The sequence below is a fragment of the Leptodactylus fuscus genome, chromosome 3, assembly GCF_031893055.1.
Source record: "Leptodactylus fuscus isolate aLepFus1 chromosome 3, aLepFus1.hap2, whole genome shotgun sequence".
NCBI lineage: Eukaryota > Metazoa > Chordata > Amphibia > Anura > Leptodactylidae > Leptodactylus > Leptodactylus fuscus.
The window spans coordinates 24,465,168-24,487,786 of record NC_134267.1 but is presented as its reverse complement, the minus strand read 5'-3'; the positions used below and the strand labels follow the sequence as shown (position 1 = coordinate 24,487,786).

At 44.0% G+C, this 22,619-nt stretch overlaps 2 protein-coding genes across 2 annotated transcripts in view; one reads left to right on the top strand and one right to left on the bottom strand.

Annotated features, from left to right (window-relative positions):
- The window catches only part of RBKS (ribokinase), a 36,943-nt gene extending 20,159 nt beyond the window's left edge, over positions 1-16,784 (bottom strand). Inside the window, exons 1-4 of the mRNA XM_075267244.1 lie at positions 16,732-16,784; positions 14,418-14,492; positions 9,656-9,788; positions 294-357 (exon numbers count right to left, since the gene is read on the bottom strand). Coding sequence (XP_075123345.1) covers positions 294-357; positions 9,656-9,788; positions 14,418-14,476 — 256 coding nt within the window. The 5' untranslated portion in view covers positions 14,477-14,492; positions 16,732-16,784. The remainder of the gene's footprint in view (positions 1-293; positions 358-9,655; positions 9,789-14,417; positions 14,493-16,731) is intronic.
- A 226-nt stretch (positions 16,785-17,010) lies between these two features.
- BABAM2 (BRISC and BRCA1 A complex member 2) overlaps positions 17,011-22,619 on the top strand; it is a 106,037-nt gene continuing 100,428 nt past the window's right edge. Inside the window, exons 1-2 of the mRNA XM_075267209.1 lie at positions 17,011-17,143; positions 18,645-18,788. Of these exons, the coding sequence (XP_075123310.1) occupies positions 18,661-18,788 (128 nt within the window). The 5' untranslated portion in view covers positions 17,011-17,143; positions 18,645-18,660. The remainder of the gene's footprint in view (positions 17,144-18,644; positions 18,789-22,619) is intronic.

Below are 22,619 nucleotides of genomic sequence, written 5' to 3'. Positions count from 1 at the left end.
CTGCAGGTCTGGGGGGATATGCTGGTTTTAGTGACAGTAACCTATCTATCTGCAGCACTGGGGTGATATGCTGGTTCTGGTGACAGTAACCTATCTATCTGCAGGGCTGGGGTGATATGCTGGTTCTGGTGACAGTAACCTATCTATCTGCAGGGCTGGGGTGATATGCTGGTTCTGGTGACAGTAACGTATCTATCTGCAGGGCTGGGGTGATATGCTGGTTCTGGTGACAGTAACCTATCTATCTGCAGGGCTGGGGTGATATGCTGGGTTTGGGCGATCAGTCCACCTACCTGTGCAGACTTCATTCTTCTTAAAGTTTTCAATATAATTGTTCCCAAAAGAGTCCTCACCGACCTGAAACCAGAGACAGAGATGAGAAGATATGGGAGAACCGAGATGAGGTTTGTTACATCTGGGTGTGTGTGTGGGGGGGGATATCACATAAAGAGCTCGACCGATCTGATCGCAGTCAGAGAATAAGGACTGAAACTCGCCCCACACTAGCCTTGCTCATGCAGCCTATGTAAGAACTCTTACCTCCACTGACACACTGTAACGGGCCGTTACGAGCAGGGCCAGGTCTCATATGTTTTCATTTTTCCTCCTCCTGTTATTGCTGTCAGTAATGGGACATGTAGGGACCTTGTGCTGGTTCACAGAGGAGGGTTTGTTTCAATAGATCCATCTAGGCATCTACTGATACATTGTAACAACGTCATCATCTGTATGTGCAGGACTAGAGTCAGGGCCTCTGAATGCTCACAATGACGTTTCCACATTGAGACATCGGGTAGCAGTTATGGGGCTCTAAATTTGGGATACAGACAATGGGTATCACTTATGGGAACTCTGGCGGTCGCATTCATGAGGCTTTATAGTTGTTACTGGGACACTAAGGAGAACATTTAGGGCTGTACATTTGTTACAGAACACTGAGTACCACATATGGGGCAATATCCTTGTTACTGGGACACTGGGTTGTGCGTATGGGTCATGGGGACAATGAGTATTAACTAAATTTGGTATGGGAACACTGGGGAGAAAGAATAGAGCTGTAATGCTTCATGGGGATAATGGGTATCACATGGGGCACTACATTTATGAGAACACAAGCTATATTTGTGATGAGGACACTGGGCACCACCATGGGGCATCATAACTAGGACACTGGATATCATTTATAGGGACACTTTAAAGGGATCCTATCATTGGATACCCGTTTTTTCTGACTAACACGTAGGAATAGCCTTATGAAAGACTATTCTTCTCCTACCTTTAGATGTCTTCTCCACACCGCCGTTCAGTAGAAATCCGGGTTTTCTTTGGTATGCAAATGAGTTCTCTCGCAGCACTGGGGGCGTCTGCAATGATGAGAGAGTAATCTCCAGCACCGCCTCTATCTTCTTCTGGAACAGCCTCTCCCTGTTCTTCTTGCGTCCTGGGTTTCAATCTTCTAGGCCACAGGCAGAGCCGACTGCGCATGCCTGGGCCACAAGAAAATGGCCGCTCAAACAGTAAGCTGTAAGGCCATTTTCTTGTAGCTGCTTACACAGTAAGCTGGTGTAAGCGGCCATTTTCTTGTGGCCCGGGCATGCACAGTCGGCTCTGCCCGAGGCCTAGAAGATTGAAACCCAGGACGGAAGAAAACGCAGGGAGAGGGGGCGTTCCAGAAGAAGATGGAGGCGCCGCTGCAGATTACTCGTGCATCATTGGGCCCGCCCCCAGTGCTGCGAGAGAAATCATTTGCATACCGAAGAAAATTTCTACCGAACGGCTATGCAGAGAAGACATCTAAAGGTAGGAGAAGAATATCCTTTCTTATGGCTATTCCGACGTGTTAGGGAAAAAAAAAGGTATCCATTGATAGGATCCCTTTAACTGTTATGGGGTTAGTATCAGGAGGATCTACGTCTATTAAAGGGTCACCAGATTGCACTGTTCATAAAAATGGGCACTGGCTAGTACAGTGGGGAAAAATAGTATTTAGTCAGTCACCAATAGTGCAAGTTCCAGCACTTAAAAAGATGAGAGGTGTCTGTAATTTACATCATAGGTAGACCTCAACTATGAGAGACAAAATGAGAAAACAAATCCAGAAAATCACATTGTCTGATTTTGTAAGAATATATTTGCAAATTAGAAAATAAGTATTTGGTCACCTACAAGCAATCAAGATTTCTGGCTCTCACAGACCTGTAACTTCTTCTTTAAGAGTCTCCTCTTTCCTCCACTCATTACCTGTAGTAATGGCACCTGTTTAAACTTGTTATCACTATAAAAAGACACCTGTGCACACCCTCAAACAGTCAGACTCCAAACTCCACTATGGTGAAGACCAAAGAGCTGTCAAAGGACACCAGAAACAAAATTGTAGCCCTGCACCAGGCTGGGAAGACTGAATCTGCAATAGGCAACCAGCTTGGATTGAAGAAATCAACTGTGGGAGCAATAATTAGAAAATGGAAGACATACAAGACCACTGATAATCTCCCTCGATCTGGGGCTCCACGCAAAATCTCACCCCGTGGGGTCAAAATGATCACAAGAACGGTGAGCAAAAATCCCAGAACCAGAAGATGAAACGTGGCTGGGTCTTTCAACATGACAATGATCCAAAGCACACCGCCAGGGCAACGAAGGAGTGGCTGTGTAAGAAGCATTTCAAGGTCCTGGAGTGGCCGAGCCAGTCTCCAGATCTCAACCCTGTAGAAAACCTTTGGGGGGAGTTGAAAGTCCGTGTTGCCAAGCGACAGCCCCAAAACATCACTGCTCTAGAGGAGATCTGCATGGAGGAATGGGCCGACATACCAACAACAGTGTGTGCCAACCTTGTGAAGACTTACAGAAAACGTTTGACCACAGAAAGCAGTCCATTCATTTCTATGGGGAGAGCTCGCATGCCGGCTCCCATAGAAATGAATGGGAAGTGTCCGGCAGCCCTGCTGTAACGCCGGCGTATACGGCTGTGATACACGCTGGCGTTCCATAGTGTGAATGCACCCTTATAGTAGTTATATTCTTGTACATGGGAGCAGTATTATAGTAGTTATATTCTTGTACATAGGAGCAGTATTATAGTAGTTATATTCTTGTACATAGGAGCAGTATTATAGTAGTTATATTCTTGTACATAGGAGGTAGTATTATAGTAGTTATATTCTTGTACATGGGAGCAGTATTATAGTAGTTATATTCTTGTACATAGGAGCAGTATTATAGTAGTTATATTCTTGTACATAGGAGCAGTATTATAGTAGTTATATTCTTGTACATAGGAGGTAGTATTATAGTAGTTATATTCTTGTACATGGGAGCAGTATTATAGTAGTTATATTCTTGTACATGGGAGCAGTATTATAGTAGTTATATTCTTGTACATAGGAGGTAGTATTATAGTAGTTATATTCTTGTACATATGAGTAGTATTATAGTAGTTATATTCTTGTACATAGGGGCAGTATTATAGTAGTTATATTCTTGTACCTAGGAATAGTATTATAGTAGTTATATTCTTGTACATACAGTCCTATGAAAAAGTTTGGGCACCCCTATTAATCTTAATCATTTTTTGTTCTAAATATTTTGGTGTTTGCAACAGCCATTTCAGTTTGATATATCTAATAACTGATGGACACAGTAATATTTCAGGATTGAAATGAGGTTTATTGTACTAATAGAAAATGTGCAATATGCATTAAACCAAAATTTGACCGGTGCAAAAGTATGGGAACCCTTATCATTTTATTGATTTGAATACTCCTAACTACTTTTTACTGACTTACTGAAGCACAAAATTGGTTTTGTAACCTCAGTGAGCTTTGAACTTCATAGCCAGATGTATCCAATCATAAGAAAAGGTATTTAAGGTGGCCAATTGCAAGTTGATCTCCTATTTGAATCTCCTCTGAAGAGTGGCATCATGGGCTACTCAAAACAACTCTCAAATGATCTGAAAACAAAGATTGTTCAACATAGTTGTTCAGGGGAAGGACACAAAAAGTTGTCTCAGAGATTTAACCTGTCAGTTTCCACTGTGAGGAACATAGTAAGGAAATGGAAGACCACAGGGACAGTTCTTGTTAAGCCCAGAAGTGGCAGGCCAAGAAAAATATCAGAAAGGCAGAGAAGAAGAATGGTGAGAACAGTCAAGGACAATCCACAGACCACCTCCAAAGAGCTGCAGCATCATCTTGCTGCAGATGGTGTCACTGTGCATCGGTCAGCAATACAGCGCACTTTGCACAAATAGAAGCTGTATGGGAGAGTGATGAGAAAGAAGCCGTTTCTGCACGTACGCCACAAATAGAGTTGCCTGAGGTATGAAAAAGCACATTTGGACAAGGCAGCTTCATTTTGGAAACAAAAATTGAGTTGTTTGGTTATAAAAAAAGGCGTTATGCATGGCGTCCAAAAAGAAACAGCATTCCAAGAAAAACACATGCTACCCACTGTAAAATTTGGTGGAGGTTCCATCATGCTTTGGGGCTGTGTGACCAATGCCGGCATCGGGAATCTTGTTAAAGTTGAGAGTCGCATGGATTCCACTCAGTATCAGCAGATTCTTGAGAATAATGTTCAAGAATCAGTGACGAAGTTGAAGTTACGCCGGGGATGGATATTTCAGCAAGACAATGATCCAAAACACCGCTCCAAATCCTCAGGCATTCATGCAGAGGAACAATTACAATGTTCTGGAATGGCCATCCCAGTCCCCAGACCTGAATATCATTGAACATCTGTGGGATGATTTGAAGCGGGCTGTCCATGCTCGGCGACCATCTAACTTAACGGAACTTGAATTGTTTGTCCAAAATACCTTTATCCAGGATCCAGGAACTGATTAAAAGCTACAGGAAGCGACTAGAGGCTGTTATCTTTGCAAAAGGAGGATCTACTAAATATTAATGTCACTTTTCTGTTGAGGTGCCCAGACTTTTGCACCGGTCAAATTTTGGTTTAATGCATATTGCACATTTTCTGTTAGTACAATAAACCTCATTTCAATCCTGAAATATTACTGTGTCCATCAGTTATTAGATATATCAAACTGAAATGGCTGCTGCAAACACCAAAATATTTAGAACTAAAAATGATTAAGATTAATAGGGGTGCCCAAACTTTTTCATAGGACTGTATGAGTAGTATTATAGTAGTTTTATTCTTGTACATAGGGGCAGTATTATAGTAGTTATATTCTTGTACATAGGAATAGTATTATAGTAGTTATATTCTTGTACATAGGAGCAGTATTATAGTAGTTATATTCTTGTACATAGGAGCAGTATTATAGTAGTTATATTCTTGTACATAGGAGGTAGTATTATAGTAGTTATATTCTTGTACATAGGAGCAGTATTATAGTAATATTCTTGTACATAGGAGGCAGTATTATAGTGGTTATATGCTTGTACATAGGAGTAGTATTATAGTAGTTATATTCTTGTACATAGAAGTAGTATTATAGTAGTTATATTCTTGCACATAGGAGTAGTATTATAGTAGTTATATTCTTGTACATAGGAGCAGTATTATAGTAGTTATATTCTTGTACATAGAAGTAGTATTATAGTAGTTATATTCTTGCACATAGGAGCAGTATTATAGTAGTTATATTCTTGTACATGGGAGCAGTATTATAGTAGTTATATTCTTGTACATGGGAGCAGTATTATAGTAGTTATATTCTTGTACATGGGAGCAGTATTATAGTAGTTATATTCTTGTACATGGGAGCAGTATTATAGTAGTTATATTCTTGTACATGGGAGCAGTATTATAGTAGTTATATTCTTGTACATGGGAGCAGTATTATAGTAGTTATATTCTTGTACATGGGAGCAGTATTATAGTAGTTATATTCTTGTACATGGGAGCAGTATTATAGTAGTTATATTCTTATACATGGGAGCAGTATTATAGTAGTTATATTCTTGTACATGGGAGCAGTATTATAGTAGTTATATTCTTGTACATAGGAGCAGTATTATAGTAGTTATATTCTTGTACATAGGAGTAGTATTATAGTAGTTATATTCTTGTACATAGGAGGTAGGATTATAGTAGTTATATTCTTGTACATAGGAGCAGTATTATTGTAGTTATATTCTTGTACATAGGAGCAGTATTATAGTAGTTATATTCTTGTACATAGGAGGTAGGATTATAGTAGTTATATTCTTGTACATAGGAGCAGTATTATAGTAGTTATATTCTTGTACATAGGAGCAGTATTATAGTAGTTATATTCTTGTACATGGGAGCAGTATTATAGTAGTTATATTCTTGTACATGGGAGCAGTATTATAGTAGTTACACTCACCGGCCACTTTATTAGGTACACCTGTCCAACTGCTCGTTAACACTTAATTTCTAATCAGCCAATCACATGGCGGCAACTCAGTGCATTTAGGCATGTAGACATGGTCAAGACAATCTCCTGCAGTTCAAACCGAGCATCAGTATGGGGAAGAAAGGTGATTTGAGTGCCTTTGAACGTGGCATGGTTGTTGGTGCCAGAAGGGCTGGTCTGAGTATTTCAGAAACTGCTGATCTACTGGGATTTTCACGCACAACCATCTCTAGGGTTTACAGAGAATGGTCCGAAAAAGAAAAAACATCCAGTGAGCAGCAGTTCTGTGGGCGGAAATGCGTTGTTGATGCCAGAGGTCAGAGGAGAATGGCCAGACTGGTTCGAGCTGATAGAAAGGCAACAGTGACTCAAATAGCCACCCGTTACAACCAAGGCAGCCAGAAGAGCATCTCTGAACGCACAGTACGTCGAACTTTGAGGCAGATGGGCTACAGCAGCAGAAGACCACACCGGGTGCCACTCCTTTCAGCTAAGAACAGGAAACTGAGGCTACAATTTGCACAAGCTCATCGAAATTGGACAATTGAAGATTGGAAAAACGTTGCCTGGTCTGATGAGTCTCGATTTCTGCTGTGACATTCGGATGGTAGGGTCAGAATTTGGCGTCAACAACATGAAAGCATGGATCCATCCTGCCTTGTATCAACGGTTCAGGCTGGTGGTGGTGGTGTCATGGTGTGGGGAATATTTTCTTGGCACTCTTTGGGCCCCTTGGTACCAATTGAGCATCGTTGCAACGCCAAAGCCTACCTGAGTATTGTTGCTGACCATGTCCATCCCTTTATGACCACAATGTACCCAACATCTGATGGCTACTTTCAGCAGGATAATGCGCCATGTCATAAAGCTGGAATCATCTCATACTGGTTTCTTGAACATGACAATGAGTTCACTGTACTCCAATGGCCTCCACAGTCACCAGATCTCAATCCAATAGAGCATCTTTGGGATGTGGTGGAACGGGAGATTCGCATCATGGATGTGCAGCCGACAAATCTGCGGCAACTGTGTGATGCCATCATGTCAATATGGACCAAAATCTCTGAGGAATGCTTCCAGCACCTTGTTGAATCTATGCCACGAAGAATTGAGGCAGTTCTGAAGGCAAAAGGGGGTCCAACCCGTTACTAGCATGGTGTACCTAATAAAGTGGCCAGTGAGTGTATATTCTTGTACATAGGAGCAGTATTATAGTAGTTATATTCTTGTACATAGGAGTAGAATTATAGTAGTTATATTCTTGTACATAGGAGTAGTATTATAGTAGTTATATTCTTGTACATGGGAGCAGTATTATAGTAGTTATATTCTTGTACATGGGAGCAGTATTATAGTAGTTATATTCTTGTACATAGGAGCAGTATTATAGTAGTTATATTCTTGTACATGGGAGCAATATTATAGTAGTTATATTCTTGTACATAGGAGCAGTATTATAGTAGTTATATTCTTGTACATGGGAGCAATATTATAGTAGTTATATTCTTGTACATGGGAGCAGTATTATAGTAGTTATATTCTTGTACATAGGAGCAGTATTATAGTAGTTATATTCTTGTACATGGGAGCAATATTATAGTAGTTATATTCTTGTACATGGGAGCAGTATTATAGTAGTTATATTCTTGTACATAGGAGCAGTATTATAGTAGTTATATTCTTGTACATAGGAGCAGTATTATAGTAGTTATATTCTTGTACATAGGAGCAGAATTATAGTAGTTATATTCTTGTACATAGGAGCAGTATTATAGTAGTTATATTCTTCTACATAGGAGCAGTATTATAATAGTTATATTCTTGTACATAGGAGCAGTATTATAGTAGTTATATTCTTGTACATAGGAGCAGTATTATAGTAGTTATATTCTTGTACATAGGAGCAGTATTATAGTAGTTATATTCTTGTACATAGGAGCAGTATTATAGTAGTTATATTCTTGTACATGGGAGCAGTATTATAGTAGTTATATTCTTGTACATAGGAGGTAGTATTATAGTAGTTATATTCTTGTACATATGAGTAGTATTATAGTAGTTTTATTCTTGTACATAGGGGCAGTATTATAGTAGTTATATTCTTGTACTTAGGAGGTAGTATTATAGTAGTTATATTCTTGTACATAGGAGCAGTATTATAGTAGTTATATTCTTGTACATAGGAGGCAGTATTATAGTAGTTATATTCTTGTACATAGGAGTAGTATTATAGTAGTTATATTCTTGTACATAGGAGCAGTATTATAGTAATTATATTCTTGTACATAGGAGTAGTATTATAGTAGTTATATTCTTGTACATAGGAGCAGTATTATAGTAATTATATTCTTGTACATAGGAGCAGTATTATAGTAGTTATATTCTTGTACATAGGAGCAGTATTATAGTAGTTATATTCATGTACATAGGGGGCAGTATTAAAGAGGACCTTTCACCACTTTTGGGCACATGCAGTGTTATATACTGCTGGAAAGCTGACAGTGCGCTGAATTCAGCACACTGTCGGCTTTCCCGATCTGTGCCCGGTGTAAAGAGCTTACGGTGCCGGTACCGTAGTGCTCTATGGTCAGAAGGGCGTTTCTGACCATTAGCCAGAGACGTCCTTCTGCCTCGCGGCGCCTATCGTGCTGTGCTGTGGAGCGGGGAGGAACTCCCCCTCCCCTCCTGATAATACTCATCTATGGACGAGCACTGTGAGCAGAGGGAGGGGACGTTCCTCCCCGCTCACACTGACTGTCAGGAATGCCCTTCTGACTGTGAAGAGCTACTGTACTGGCACCGATAGCTCTTCACCCGGGGCACAGATTGGGAAAGCTGAAATCAGCGCACTGTCGGCTTTCCAGCGGTATATAACACCACATGTGCCCAAATCAAAGAAAGGTCCTCTTTAAAGGGAGTCTTTGACTTTTATATTGAAACAGCGCCAGTTCTGCCCATAGTCTGTGTCACTTAAATAGATAGAAGCTGTAATTCCAGCCAAGGCCCATGGACACAAGTGGCGCTGCTTCTCTAAATACCAGACCCTTTTAGGCCATGAAATCTTTCATTATAATTCAGCACATTCCTGACATTACTGTACGCTTGCAGTATGAGGTCAGAGTGCAGGAACACTCGCTGCGATGATTAACAGGAGTGCGATCTCTATGAGACACTTTCTGAACACAGGGCTTGGGGTTTATTTAGTCTCCGCTCGGAAGGAATTTCCTATATGAGGGATCACACACGGATTTCCTGTTTTAATATTCATAGTGCTCAGCGCTGAGATGTAGGACAATCTGTTACCTTGCAGACCATGGCCGTGCGGGCCCCGAGGCGAGACGCTTGTATACATTGATTTGCTCCTTTCCCTCCAAAACCGATGAAGAACTTGCTCCCGTGTATTGTCTCACCAGCTTTGGGCAGACGAGGGGTTAAGCTGCGGAGATAGTAATAAGAGAAGACATGCAACATTGACAGGAATGCCTAAATTTTATGTGAAAAAACTTAGAGAGTGTCACCAGACCCAACATATCCCTGCAGTTAGATAGGTTAAGATCACCTGAATTATACAGTACTTTCACCTGTTTTTCCCCCCGGCCTATATTGCTGAGATATCGCTGTTTTTATCAAAATGGAAATAAGTTTTAGATTAGTAAGGGAGTCTCCATTGTTCAAAACATTAACCTATCTATCTGCAGGGCTGGGGTGACATGCTGGTTCTGGTGACTCTAACCTATCTATCTGCTGGTGTAGGGTGATATGCTGGGTCTGGTGACACTAACCTATCTATCTGCAGGGCTGGGGTGATATGCTGGGTCTGGTGACACTAACCTATCTATCTGCAGGACTGTGGTGATATGCTGGTTCTGGTGACAGTAACCTATCTATCTGCAGGGCTGGGGTGATATGCTGGTAATGGTGACACTAACCTATCTATCTGCAGGGCTGGGGTGATATGCTGGTTCTGGTGACACTAACCTATCTATCTGCAGGGCTGGGGTGATATGCTGGGTCTGGTGACAGTAACCTATCTATCTGCAGGGCTGGGGTGATATGCTGGGTCTAGTGACACTAACCTATCTATCTGCAGGGCTGGGGTGATATGCTGGTTCTGGTGACACTAACCTATCTATCTGCAGGACTGTGGTGATATGCTGGTTCTGGTGACAGTAACCTATCTATCTGCAGGGCTGGGGTGATATGCTGGTTCTGGTGACACTAACCTATCTATCTGCAGGGCTGGGGTGATATGCTGGTTCTGGTGACACTAACCTATCTATCTGCAGGGCTGGGGTGATATGCTGGGTCTGGTGACAGTAACCTATCTATCTGCAGGGCTGGGGTGATATGCTGGTTCTGGTGACACTAACCTATCTATCTGCAGGGCTGGGGTGATATGCTGGTTCTGGTGACACTAACCTATCTATCTGCAGGGCTGGGGTGATATGCTGGGTCTGGTGACAGTAACCTATCTATCTGCAGGGCTGGGGTGATATGCTGGTTCTGGTGACACTAACCTATCTATCTGCAGGGCTGGGTGATATGCTGGTTTTGTTAAAAAAAATATATATATAACAAAAAACAAAACTAAAAAGCAAAATCTAAAACAAAAATCCCTGAATTTCTGCAATATGGGGCCTTGGGCTTAAAGATTGCACCTAGGTATTTTTTTAACATTTGACCTATCCACGCCTTATATCATCATCCCTTTAAACCTTTCCACGTGAGCAAAAGGAGTCTATGTCTGTAGGGTGACGTCATCTATAGCGACCACCATGACCCTCACATAGCCAGAGAACAGATCGTACTTTAGTATCGGCCTCCGGAACTGTTGCTCTGCTCCAAAGTGAATGGACATTATGGATCATCCAGAGTTTTGTCACAGATTAACCCTTTACCTGGGCATTTGTTTGAGCTTTTGGGGAAACCTTGTAAAGCAGAACCGTTTCCCATGTGATACCATTTCACCTCTTGGTGCCCCCATACAGACTAGACCTGGGTAGAGCTGGCAGGCAGAGATGAGTGGGCTGAGCGGCCTCACACTGAGTGATTCATCACGCCAGAGGAGAGATTCTGCTCCACTGACTTGAGAAGCGGCTCCCGGGGCTCCTCACTGCACAGTCTGACCTGCCGCTGACCTGAGCCCTCATCTCCTCTCCTTTATGACGATTCCTTCTTATTTTGTTTTCCTGCTCTCAGTAGAGGGCTCAGAAGTTCCCCGTCCGCTCTTCACCGGACTATACCTGCATTTTATGTAATAAATGGTACACTAAAGAAAAGAGTTCTGGGAATGTCAGGTCCAGCCTAAAGCTCTGGGGCCAGAAAGTGTATTTATCAGCTCTCTGTCTCTCTCACAGCAGGAAGTCCCAGCACATCAGACAGTGGATACTGGATTTTGGTGTCAGGATTTCAGTGTGACGTTTTTACAGTAACCATGTATACAGCTCTATATTCAGGCAGTGTATTTATCAGCTCTCTGCCTCTCTCACAGCAGGAAGTCTCAGTACATCAACAGTAGATACTGGATTTTGGTTTCAGGGTTTCACAGTGTGACATCTTCACAGTAACCATGTATACAGCTCTATATTCAGACAGTGCATTTATCAGCACTCTGCCTCTCTCACAGCAGGAAATCTCAGCACATCAGACAGTAGATACTGGATTTTGGTGTCAGGGTTTCACAGTGTGCTGTCTTTACAGTAGCCATGTATACAGCTCTATATTCAGACAGTGCATTTATCAGCACTCTGCTTCTCTCACAGCAGGATGTACTGAATAACGTATCTGTCAGTCACTCTATATACACGTGTCACTGTATACATGCACCCTTGTGAGTGTATATGTGTGCGTCATTGATTGTATATAGAAGTGTCCATGTGTGTGTGTGTGTGTAGGTAAGGGATAAATTATACAAACATTTGCAAATACCAGACACCCCCTTTACTAGTCTCTAGCCCCTTTGCATCGGTCCCCTCCCCATAAAGCGTTCCTCCTGCCATCTGACATACATGAGCTGGTTATGCTGAGCCGCTCCTATAACTGTTATCGCTTCTAGCGGCATACACTACGATCTTTCCATGCTGCTGGCTCAGATTTGAAGGCTTACCTCACCGTTCCTGATCCTGCCCTGCAGTATTTATTTATCTACCAGAGAGAGAACTAATATCCCACTGATGACCTCATAGTCTATCCCCATGGTGACCGCTGTCCCAAACATCGCTCCACCGTGACCTCACGCCTGCCGGGCTCTTACATAAGCTAATGCACATGGAGAGCAGGAGGAACACCGGCCACCGTGCTCTGTGCAGGGCTTCACTGTGAAGGCGTCAGCGACTTTATACAGTGACAGAGATTTAAAGGGATATGGTTAACTATACGGCCCTTCTAATGGATGGGAAATCCCTTTAAGAGCTATGTCCATCCTTGTAAATTGTCACTGCTTCAACGCATAAAAAATATAATGAAGCAAAAAGGCCGAGCAGGGACGAAAAGTTTGATTATATTATATTTAAGCTCCAATGCAAACCTATATATACAAGACTCCAGGTCATTTAAACTCTTGAAGGAAATGTGTCTTCAAAGTTTTTTGATGATTTTATTTTTAACTTTACATGTCACCATTTATATTTTTTAAAATATAGTCTGCAATTTTGACTCTGGCCACTAATACCTAATAGACTGACACTTGCCAATTCTGTATGGGTTTTCAGCTTATTTACATCACCAGCATTATTAACAATAGAAGATAATCCCTCTGTAGATAACACCATTGACCCATCATTACATCACTACTGATAAGAGGTGATGTCACAGGCCTTCACCTTGCTGAGTCAGCTGCAGACTATTGCTGCCTATGGCCATGATTGTGATGTAAAGTAGATCACTAAATGCTATTAACAGAGGAGAAGCTCAGACAAGATGGCCGCCCTGTAATCACGTACAGAAAATAGAATAAAAAAAATCTACAATCAGAAAATGAAAACAGGTTAGGGCGGGTTCACACCTGTGCCTGGTCTCCGCTTTGTGGGTTTCAGTCTTTAGCCGACACAAGACGGAACCCCGGCAGTCAGTGTCCGCCTGTGAGCATCTTCTGGTCTCCGCGGCAAAACCGTTTTTTAACTGCACACAAAGTCCAGCATGTCCGACTTTGCGTCCGGTTAAAAAACCCAAAAAACGGATTCGCTACGGAGACCAGAAGACGCTCACAGGCGGACATTGACTGCCGGGGTTCCGTCTCCTGTCCAGTTTCTCGGGCAGAAGATGGAAACTGAAAGCGCAGAGACCGGGCGCAGGTGTGAACCCGCCCTTAGAGACAAAGTGGGAGATTTCACTATCTGATTTTAATAAGGGCTCGTTCACATCTGCGCCCGGTCTCCGTTTCCTGCCCGAAACTAGGCAGAAAACGGAGACTTGCCGGCATTTTTCAAACCCATTCATTTGTCCGGCCTTGAGTGCGCGTGAGCTTTATGCGCTCCGCTGCAAAACCATTTTTTTTTTTTAACCGGACTTTGTGTCTGGTTTAAAAAAAAATGGTTTCGCCGCGGAGAGCCAAAGCACTCACGGTCGGTCTCGGCATGACAAGTTTGCATGCAGAAGACGGAAACTGAAAGCGGAGACCCGAACGCCGGTGTGAACCCAGCGTAAATAAAAAGATGGTGACACATTCCCTTTAAGGATGTGGCCTTGTATTGGCAGCAATTTTTTTCTTCCACTTGTTATTTTTTTTTAATGGTCAGAACAAAAAGGGAGATATATGGAAACTGTCATCAAGTAGGTTACCTGTTGCTGAAAGTGATCACGTTGATGTATCACTACTGCTGATAGTAAGGAGGAGCAGCAGCATAGTCCTGATGTGGATTGGGATTAGACACCCGCTACTCTCCTGCTGGGAGTTGTAGTGTCACAGCAGCCGGACATTCACATGTTGGAGACCAATGATATATGGACATGTAGAAGGAAGGCAAAGGGGAATGACAGGCCCAAATGAATGCCTAATATTGAAAGGTGATGCCTCCTACAGGATAAAGCATACTTGTACAGACTCTGTATGGGACAGGACACTAACCTGACAAGGTCGGTCATGCAGGAGCCCACCACCACCACCTGGGGACTCGCCGGATCCATCGCGCTGCGGCAGGAACTGAGGGTAGAAGAAGATCAAAGGGAATAATCAGTAAACAGCCAGACGGCCGGTGCAAAGGTCACCGCCAAGTAACCGCAGCTACTGTGTGTGACTGCAGGGTAGCAACAGCTGTACTGGATATCTGGGCCCCATAATCTTGCACCTCACACGTTATCTGACAGAATATAAATGCTTTAAGCTGATATGGGCCCAGCTGACCTTCAGGGCCCCTGTGCGGCTGCACATCTTGCACATAGGTCTACCTTGTATACACAGCACAGAAATGACACTACATCAGATTGACAGTATTGCTGTGGAGGACAAGAAAATTGCCGGCCCCATATAAAGGGGCCCAGACTCCCAACATCCTACTGAGATATATATATAATATAGTATAGACCCATAATACTGCGGTGACGCAGGGATGCCAGGTATCACAGATCAATATAATGCGCGGAGTTCAGGTAATACGGACTTGGAAATCCAGACTACACACAGACTGGATATTCTAGTCTGGATTTGTCTGTGTGCTCGGAGCCCTACATGTGTCCCAGGATGTCGCTTATTGATGGCTATTGAGTAGGAGAAGTTAGCTACTGCGTCCCTCGCTGAGGTCACCAGTGGACTACACTTCCCAGCATGGCTTCCTAGTCACCCTGTATCTGGTATCTTTATGGACTATACACAAGAGCTGCCAGAACCAGAGGGCTGTGGACAACACTGTGCCACCAATTGTCTAAGGGGCATCCCAGTTTTCACCCTTTAACCCATTGTGGACTGGTGTATTGACTTTCTAGGTCAGATGTGGGTGCCCAGCTGTGTCCAAATGCCGGGTATGGCAAACCACTGATTGGGTATGTTTGACCTCTTCGATGCCCAAGTCAATAGCGACTATGGCATGTATGGTGATTCGGAGAGAGGGCGCTCCCTCCTATAGGTATTGGCACTCCTGCGAACTAGATTGCAGGGGGCCTTGGTTATTACATGGCACCAGAGGCCCAAAGAAGAACCCCCCAGGGGTGCAAATCAAATCGGCTTTATTGGCACGTCCGAATAGATATTTGGCATTGCCAAAGCTAGTCCAGGGGGAGAGTATGGGGGGGGGTGTTTGATTTGGGGTATAACAGTCCGCGGAGTCTCATCTTCCTCTTAGTTGGTGACAGCTGAATGGGGGGGGTGATTCGGGGTATAACAGTCCGTGGGGTCTCATCTTCCTCTTGTTTGGTTACAGCTGGACACGTATTGGGCAGGGTACTATTGGGCACTATAATCCGATTAGGCCTAACAAAATGAGCTGTAAAGGAAATCAAAAACGGATAGGCAAAATAATACACAAGACATAGGTGGGGCAATGCATTATAAAAGTGATCAAGATCCCAATGTAAATTCCTCTACCAGGGAAAAAACAATAAAAATGAAGTTTTTGTTTTTAATAAGTAAAACACAAGAAAATCCTAACACACGACTCCTCCATCTCAAAATGTTAAATACGGTAACATAAACAGAATATTCCCAAAATGGTATCAATACAAAGTCAGGTCATCCTGCAAAATCTAAGCCCTTACACAATTCCATTGACAGAAAATGATAGATGTGAGTCTGGGAAAGAAACGATAGAGAAAAAAAAAAACGTTATTGCAAAAATTACTGAAGAAAAACCCAAACTGTATATATTTGGTATTAATTCGTACTGAGGAGGGCGGGAGGAGACGGAGCGACCCGCGGAGCCGATCACATGATTTGGAGGTTGTGATGTCACTGGAACCCCCGGGGCCATTTTATTTAAGTGACAAAAACAAGGTACATTCACTATAATAGGTTGTCCGATTTTTTCCACGGCGGCTGTTTGGCGACCCAACACCACAGCTCCACCTAAAAAGGATCTAAAAACACTGAAATAGAAAACTTTGCGTCGGTCTCTGACGTTTCGGCGAGGACTGTCCAGGGCTCACAGAGGAATGTTCAGACTGGACACAACAGTAACGACCCCTCAGCTGTGAGCAGTCTAATCTGCGCAGGTTCTCTGTCACTGGAGAGTTTCCATTCACCGCCAGCCAGCAGAGATCTAGAAGAAATCCAGCCATGGAGTCCATGAAGAATTTCTCCTATAGATGTCACTTATATAAATGTAAACAGAACACGAACCCCCATCAGTCTGTGTCCAGGGAGTCGCAGTCTGCAGCCAGACCTCAGCCCCCCCCCCGGAGCCCCCCCGGAGCCCCCCCGGAGCCCCCCTATAACACCTCCTGTCACTCACATCTCTCACTGTCCCGCGCAGCCCTCTCACAGGGGACGGCCGGGAAAACCTCGTGACACGGGATCAGCCAATCACATCGCGCTCCGGCACCCACGTGCTAAACTAACGCGGAAATACAAGAGCTGAACGAGGAGCGGTCACCATGGCAACACACTCTTACTGGGTAGGGCTGTCCTAAGCAGTGCCTGATCGTGAGATCTGTGCGGCCACCGACTGTACAGCCAATGAGTGACGATGTAACTACTTATTATTGTACATTAGCTTGTAGTATTACGGAGGACTCGGGCGTTAGATAGGTAAGATTCGTAAGACACAATTAAACGCGACAGGCAGCGTATAAGACAGACTAGCGTAAGGTCTTGGCAGAAGGACCCCGGGCTTCCTACAGATAGGACTCAATTTGTGCAAGGGGGTAAGTGACAGGTTATGTTATTATTCTCCACCTCATTGATGGGGGGCGCTGTGTATTGTATCAGCTGTGATAGACAGGACCACTGTAAGCCAGAGAGGTCACAGCTATAGTATATACTGTATACTATATACATAGAAGAGTCCTGGGAACACAATGTAAGAATGTCAGTAATCAAATCAAATGAGCTGCGCTCACTATTCTGCTGGTGCAGTCACTGTGTACATACATTACATTACTTATCCTGTACTGATCCTGAGTTACATCCTGTATTATACTCCAGAGCTGCGCTCACTATTCTGCTGGTGCAGTCACTGTGTACATACATTACATTACTTATCCTGTATTATACTCCAGAGCTGCGCTCACTATTCTGCTGGTACAGTCACTGTGTACATACATTACATTACTTATCCTGTACTGATCCTGAGTTACATCCTGTATTATACTCCAGAGCTGCGCTCACTATTCTGCTGGTACAGTCACTGTGTACATACATTACATTACTTATCCTGTATTATACTCCAGAGCTGCGCTCACTATTCTGCTGGTACAGTCACTGTGTACATACATTACATTACTTATCCTGTATTATACTCCAGAGCTGCGCTCACTATTCTGCTGGTGCAGTCACTGTGTACATACATTACATGACTTATCCTGTATTATACTCCAGAGCTGCGCTCACTATTCTGCTGGTGCAGTCACTGTGTACATACATTACATGACTTATCCTGTATTATACTCCAGAGCTGCGCTCACTATTCTGCTGGTGCAGTCACTGTGTACATACATTACATTACTTATCCTGTACTGATCCTGAGTTACATCCTGTATTATACTCCAGAGCTGTGCTCACTATTCTGCTGGTACAGTCACTGTGTACATATATTACATTACTTATCCTGTATTATACTCCAGAGCTGCGCTCACTATTCTGCTGGTACAGTCACTGTGTACATACATTACATTACTTATCCTGTACTGATCCTGAGTTACATCCTGTATTATACTCCAGAGCTGCGCTCACTATTCTGCTGGTGCAGTCACTGTGTACATACATTACATTACTTATCCTGTATTATACTCCAGAGCTGCGCTCACTATTCTGCTGGTACAGTCACTGTGTACATACATTACATTACTTATCCTGTATTATACTCCAGAGCTGCGCTCACTATTCTGCTGGTACAGTCACTGTGTACATACATTACATTACTTATCCTGTACTGATCCTGAGTTACATCCTGTATTATACTCCAGAGCTGCGCTCACTATTCTGCTGGTGCAGTCACTGTGTACATACATTACATTACTTATCCTGTATTATACTCCAGAGCTGCGCTCACTATTCTGCTGGTGCAGTCACTGTGTACATACATTACATTACTTATCCTGTATTATACTCCAGAGCTGCACTCTCTGTTCTACTGGTTTATGTATAACAGTTGTATATAGAGATGAGTATGTGACATGATATTTAGGATTTTCTATCTATTTCCAGGCTCTGAGTTTGCACAATGTCCCCTGAAGTCACCTTAAACCGAATTGCTCCCGCTCTCTCCCCATTTATATCTAGCGTGGTCAGGAATGGAAAAGTTGGCCTGGATTCCACAAGCTGCCTGCGGATTACTGACCTGAAATCTGGGTATGTTTTACTGAACTCCTGGGTCACTGACACTATTATTTTGGGTATATATGATAGCTTATTTACATTTATATGACCGATCACACCCGCAGCACATCACACTAATCTGTGTAGACAGGGAGCCTGTAAAGAAATTAAAAAAGAGTGGCAAAACAGTGGCTCAGTGGTTAGCACTGCAGCCTTGCAGCGCTGGTGTCCTAGGCTCGAATCCCACCAGGAACAACATCTGCAAGGAGTTTGTATGTTCTCCCCGTGTTTGCGTGGATTTCCTGATAGGAAAAAGAAAAAAAAGGTTCATTGTGATCCCTATATGGGGCTCACAATCTACATTTTCTACAAACTCCTTGCAGATGTTGTTCCTGGAGGGATACGAACACAGGACTACAGTGCTGCAAGGCTGCAGTGCTAACCACTGAGCCACCACGTTGCCCTAGCAAGGAATTTTTTCCCTGAAATGGGGCAATTGGCATGAGCCTCATGGGGTTTTTTGCCTTCCCCTGGATCAACACTGTAGGGATTGTAGAGTTATAGGTTGGACTTGATGGACTAATGTCTTCATCCAACCTCATTTACTATGTAACTATGTGAGATAGAAACTTCCCATTCGCTGCAGCGCTGTCTCTGCCATCATATTTTTACTCTTACTCTGCTTCTTCACTACCACATGTATTCTGATCTGTCTTTAAAGGGATTCTACCATTAAAAATATTTTTGTGGATAAGACATCGGAATAGCCTTTAGAAAGGCTATTTGTCTCTTACCTTTAGACGTGGTCTCCGCTGCGCCGTTCCTCAGAAATACCGTTTTTTTACCGGTATGCAAATGAGTTCTCTCGCAGCGCTGCCAGAGAAGTGTCTCCAAGTGCCGCCTCCTTCTTCGTCCGCCACGTCATCTTCAATGTCTTCTTCTGGCGCAGACTCGTAAGACATTGAAGATGACGCGGCGGACGAAGAAGGAGGCGGCGCTTGGAGACACTTCTCTGGCAGCGGTGGGGAGAACTCATTTGCATACCGGTAAAAACCGGTATTTCTAAGGAACGGCCCGGCGGAGACCACTTCTAAAGGTAAGAGACGAATAGCCTTTCTAAAGGCTATTCTGACGTCTTATCCACAAAAAAAAATGTTTTAATGGTAGAATCCCTTTATTCTGTCTTGGGACATCCAGATAGATTCAGCAGAGATTTAAGAGTGATCGTCAGTTTAACACGCAGGGAGGGGGGTGAATTAGTGGAGAAAGCATTTTGCTCCGGTATATGGAAAAGGGTCACCACCAAAGGGTCAACAAATTTGACCCTTTTATGGTGCATGGGATGAAATCTGTAGTGAATCGACAGCCCCGTCCACTCTAGATATGTGGCAGTATCTGCACTGGATATATTGTGGTTTACCTCACGAGTCCCCACTATATAGCTAGGGGGCAGTCTTTGCTGTCCCTATAAGTCAGCCACTATCTCTGATGGTCTGATGATTTAGTAATTGTATTGTGTTCACACTAAGCTGTTGTCTGTTAATGCTGGTGAAACCTGTAGGGATAGGATCAGATGGCAATGCTGTAGTCTTGTAGTTTAGCAGAATGTGATGTAGCAGAGCCGCACCTGTAGTTGATGGGATGTTAGCTGTGGTCGTGCAAATTCGACCACTTGTTGTATTAGTGCTGCGGGTACTGGTGTAGTGTAGTTCGGAGTTCCTGATGTAGTGGAGATGCTGGGACCGCTTGGTGTAGTGGAGATGCTGGGACTGCTTGATGTAGTGGGGTTGCCAGGAACTCTTGGTGTAACAGAGCTGCTGGGACCTTTTGGTGCAGTGGAGTTGCGGGGATCTCTTAGCGTAGAGAGGTTGCTGGGACCTCTTTATATAGCGGAGTTGCAGGGACCTCTTTATATAGCGGAGTTGCTGAGACCTCTTGGTGTAGCGGAGTTGCTGGGACCTCTTTATTTAACAGAGTTACAGGGATCTCTTGTTGTAGTGAGGTTGCTGGGACCTCTTGTTGTAGTGGAGTTGCAGGGATCTCATGTTGTAGCGGAGTTGCAGGGACCTCTTGTTGTAGCGGAGCTGCAGGGACCTCTTTATTTAGTCGAGTTGCAGGGACCTCTTTATGTAGTGGAGCTGCAGGGACCTCTTGTTGTAGCGGAGTTGCTGGGACCTCTTGTTGTAGCGAGGTTGCTGGGACCTCTTGTTGTAGTGGAGCTGCAGGGACCTCTTGTTGTAGCGGAGTTGCTGGGACCTCTTGTTGTAGCGAGGTTGCTGGGACCTCTTTATTTAGCGGAGCTGCAGGGACCTCTTGCTATAATGGAGCTGCGGCAACCTCTTGGTGTAGCGGAGTTGTCCACTTCACTTCTTCACTTATTATGTTCCATTGATCCCGAAAGTTGTCGACCTTTCACAAAGTAACGACACGTGTAACGTCCGATCCCGGAGATTGGAGGCGCTGATGTAATAATAATAATAAACTTTATTTATATAGTGCCAACATATTCCGTAGCACTTTACAAATCAAAGGGATGCAGAATTGAGGTCTAGTTGTGCAGATGAGACGTACGGCTGCGCGGGCAGATTGTGTCTCTGACTCTCATGTTTTGTGGTGTCTCTCTGCTGAGCTAGGCCTCACATGACCCGTGGCGTCTTCTCCTCTCTGTGCTCTCCTGTATACTCTGATACTTCATGTAATAGAAGAGAATACGGATCTGGAATCCCTCCCTCTGGACACATTGTCTAAAGCAAGGGTGCCCAATACGTCGATCGCGAAGGAAGTACGGGTCGATTGCGTGACGCAGCCAGAAGCGTTCATTGCAGGTGCGGTCTGCTGTGTGGGCGGGCCTGGGCTGTAGCCCCGCCTAGTTCCTGTGTCAAACTGGAGAGCGGGAAGCGTCATGCCCTAGAGCTGCTGCTGCTTCTGTCCTGTGTGTCAGACTACCAGGGAAGACTTCCCTCTGCTCCGCGAAACACGGGACAGTTTTAGCAGCAGCTCCAGGGGATAACACGCTCTCCAGTCTCCAGGCAGCTGCGGGCGGGAGCCTTCCAGGCTGGGGGTCTGTGCTGCGGGCACCGGCATTACTGGCAGTGGTGTCGGCTCTGTGCTGTGTGGCCGGGCAGTGCCATGTGAGCTCTGAGCCAATCAGAACATCTGCATCAGAGCAGGCCCCGCCCTTAGACTTGTTAAGCCCCACCCAGTCTTGTTAGACTTGTGGGCCCCGCCCACACAGCAGACCCAGGCCCCGCCCACACAGTAGATCATTTTGACTTGGTCAATTTATAAGTAGCTCAACCCCTGTACAAGTGTGAGCACCCCTGGTCTAAAGTGAAGATGTCTAAAGCGACAAATAACCAAAATAACAATTCTACCGCAAAATGGAGAGGAAATGTGTCCAGAGTCTCGGTCTACAGTGACACCCTTCAAGGCCCCGCCCATGCTGATGCGTAGCCAATATTTAACCATGTAATACTATGGGGATGAGGGGGAGCAGCTGTGACATCTGAGCTTCTGTGTGTGCTGCTGTGAGAGAGGAGAGGGAGCCCCAGCGAGAGAGTGTCCGACCTTCTTCTCACAGCAGAGCACTGTACAATAATGCTATGCACCTTTACTCTCTTGGGGCTTTGCTTTAAGCACACATCTTAACAGGTAAATTTGTCTCAGTCATCTCCTGCTGATATACACAGTCCAGTCCTATTAATGTGACCACCGCCTTCTTTTGACGTCAACGTTAAATAACCAATGGCAGAAGGCACGTGTCATCAGCCATCTGGGTGCACTCATCATTGTGGAAGGCACGATGGATCAACACAAGTATTCATCTATCCTTGCGGACCATGATCACCCCTACATGTGAATTGT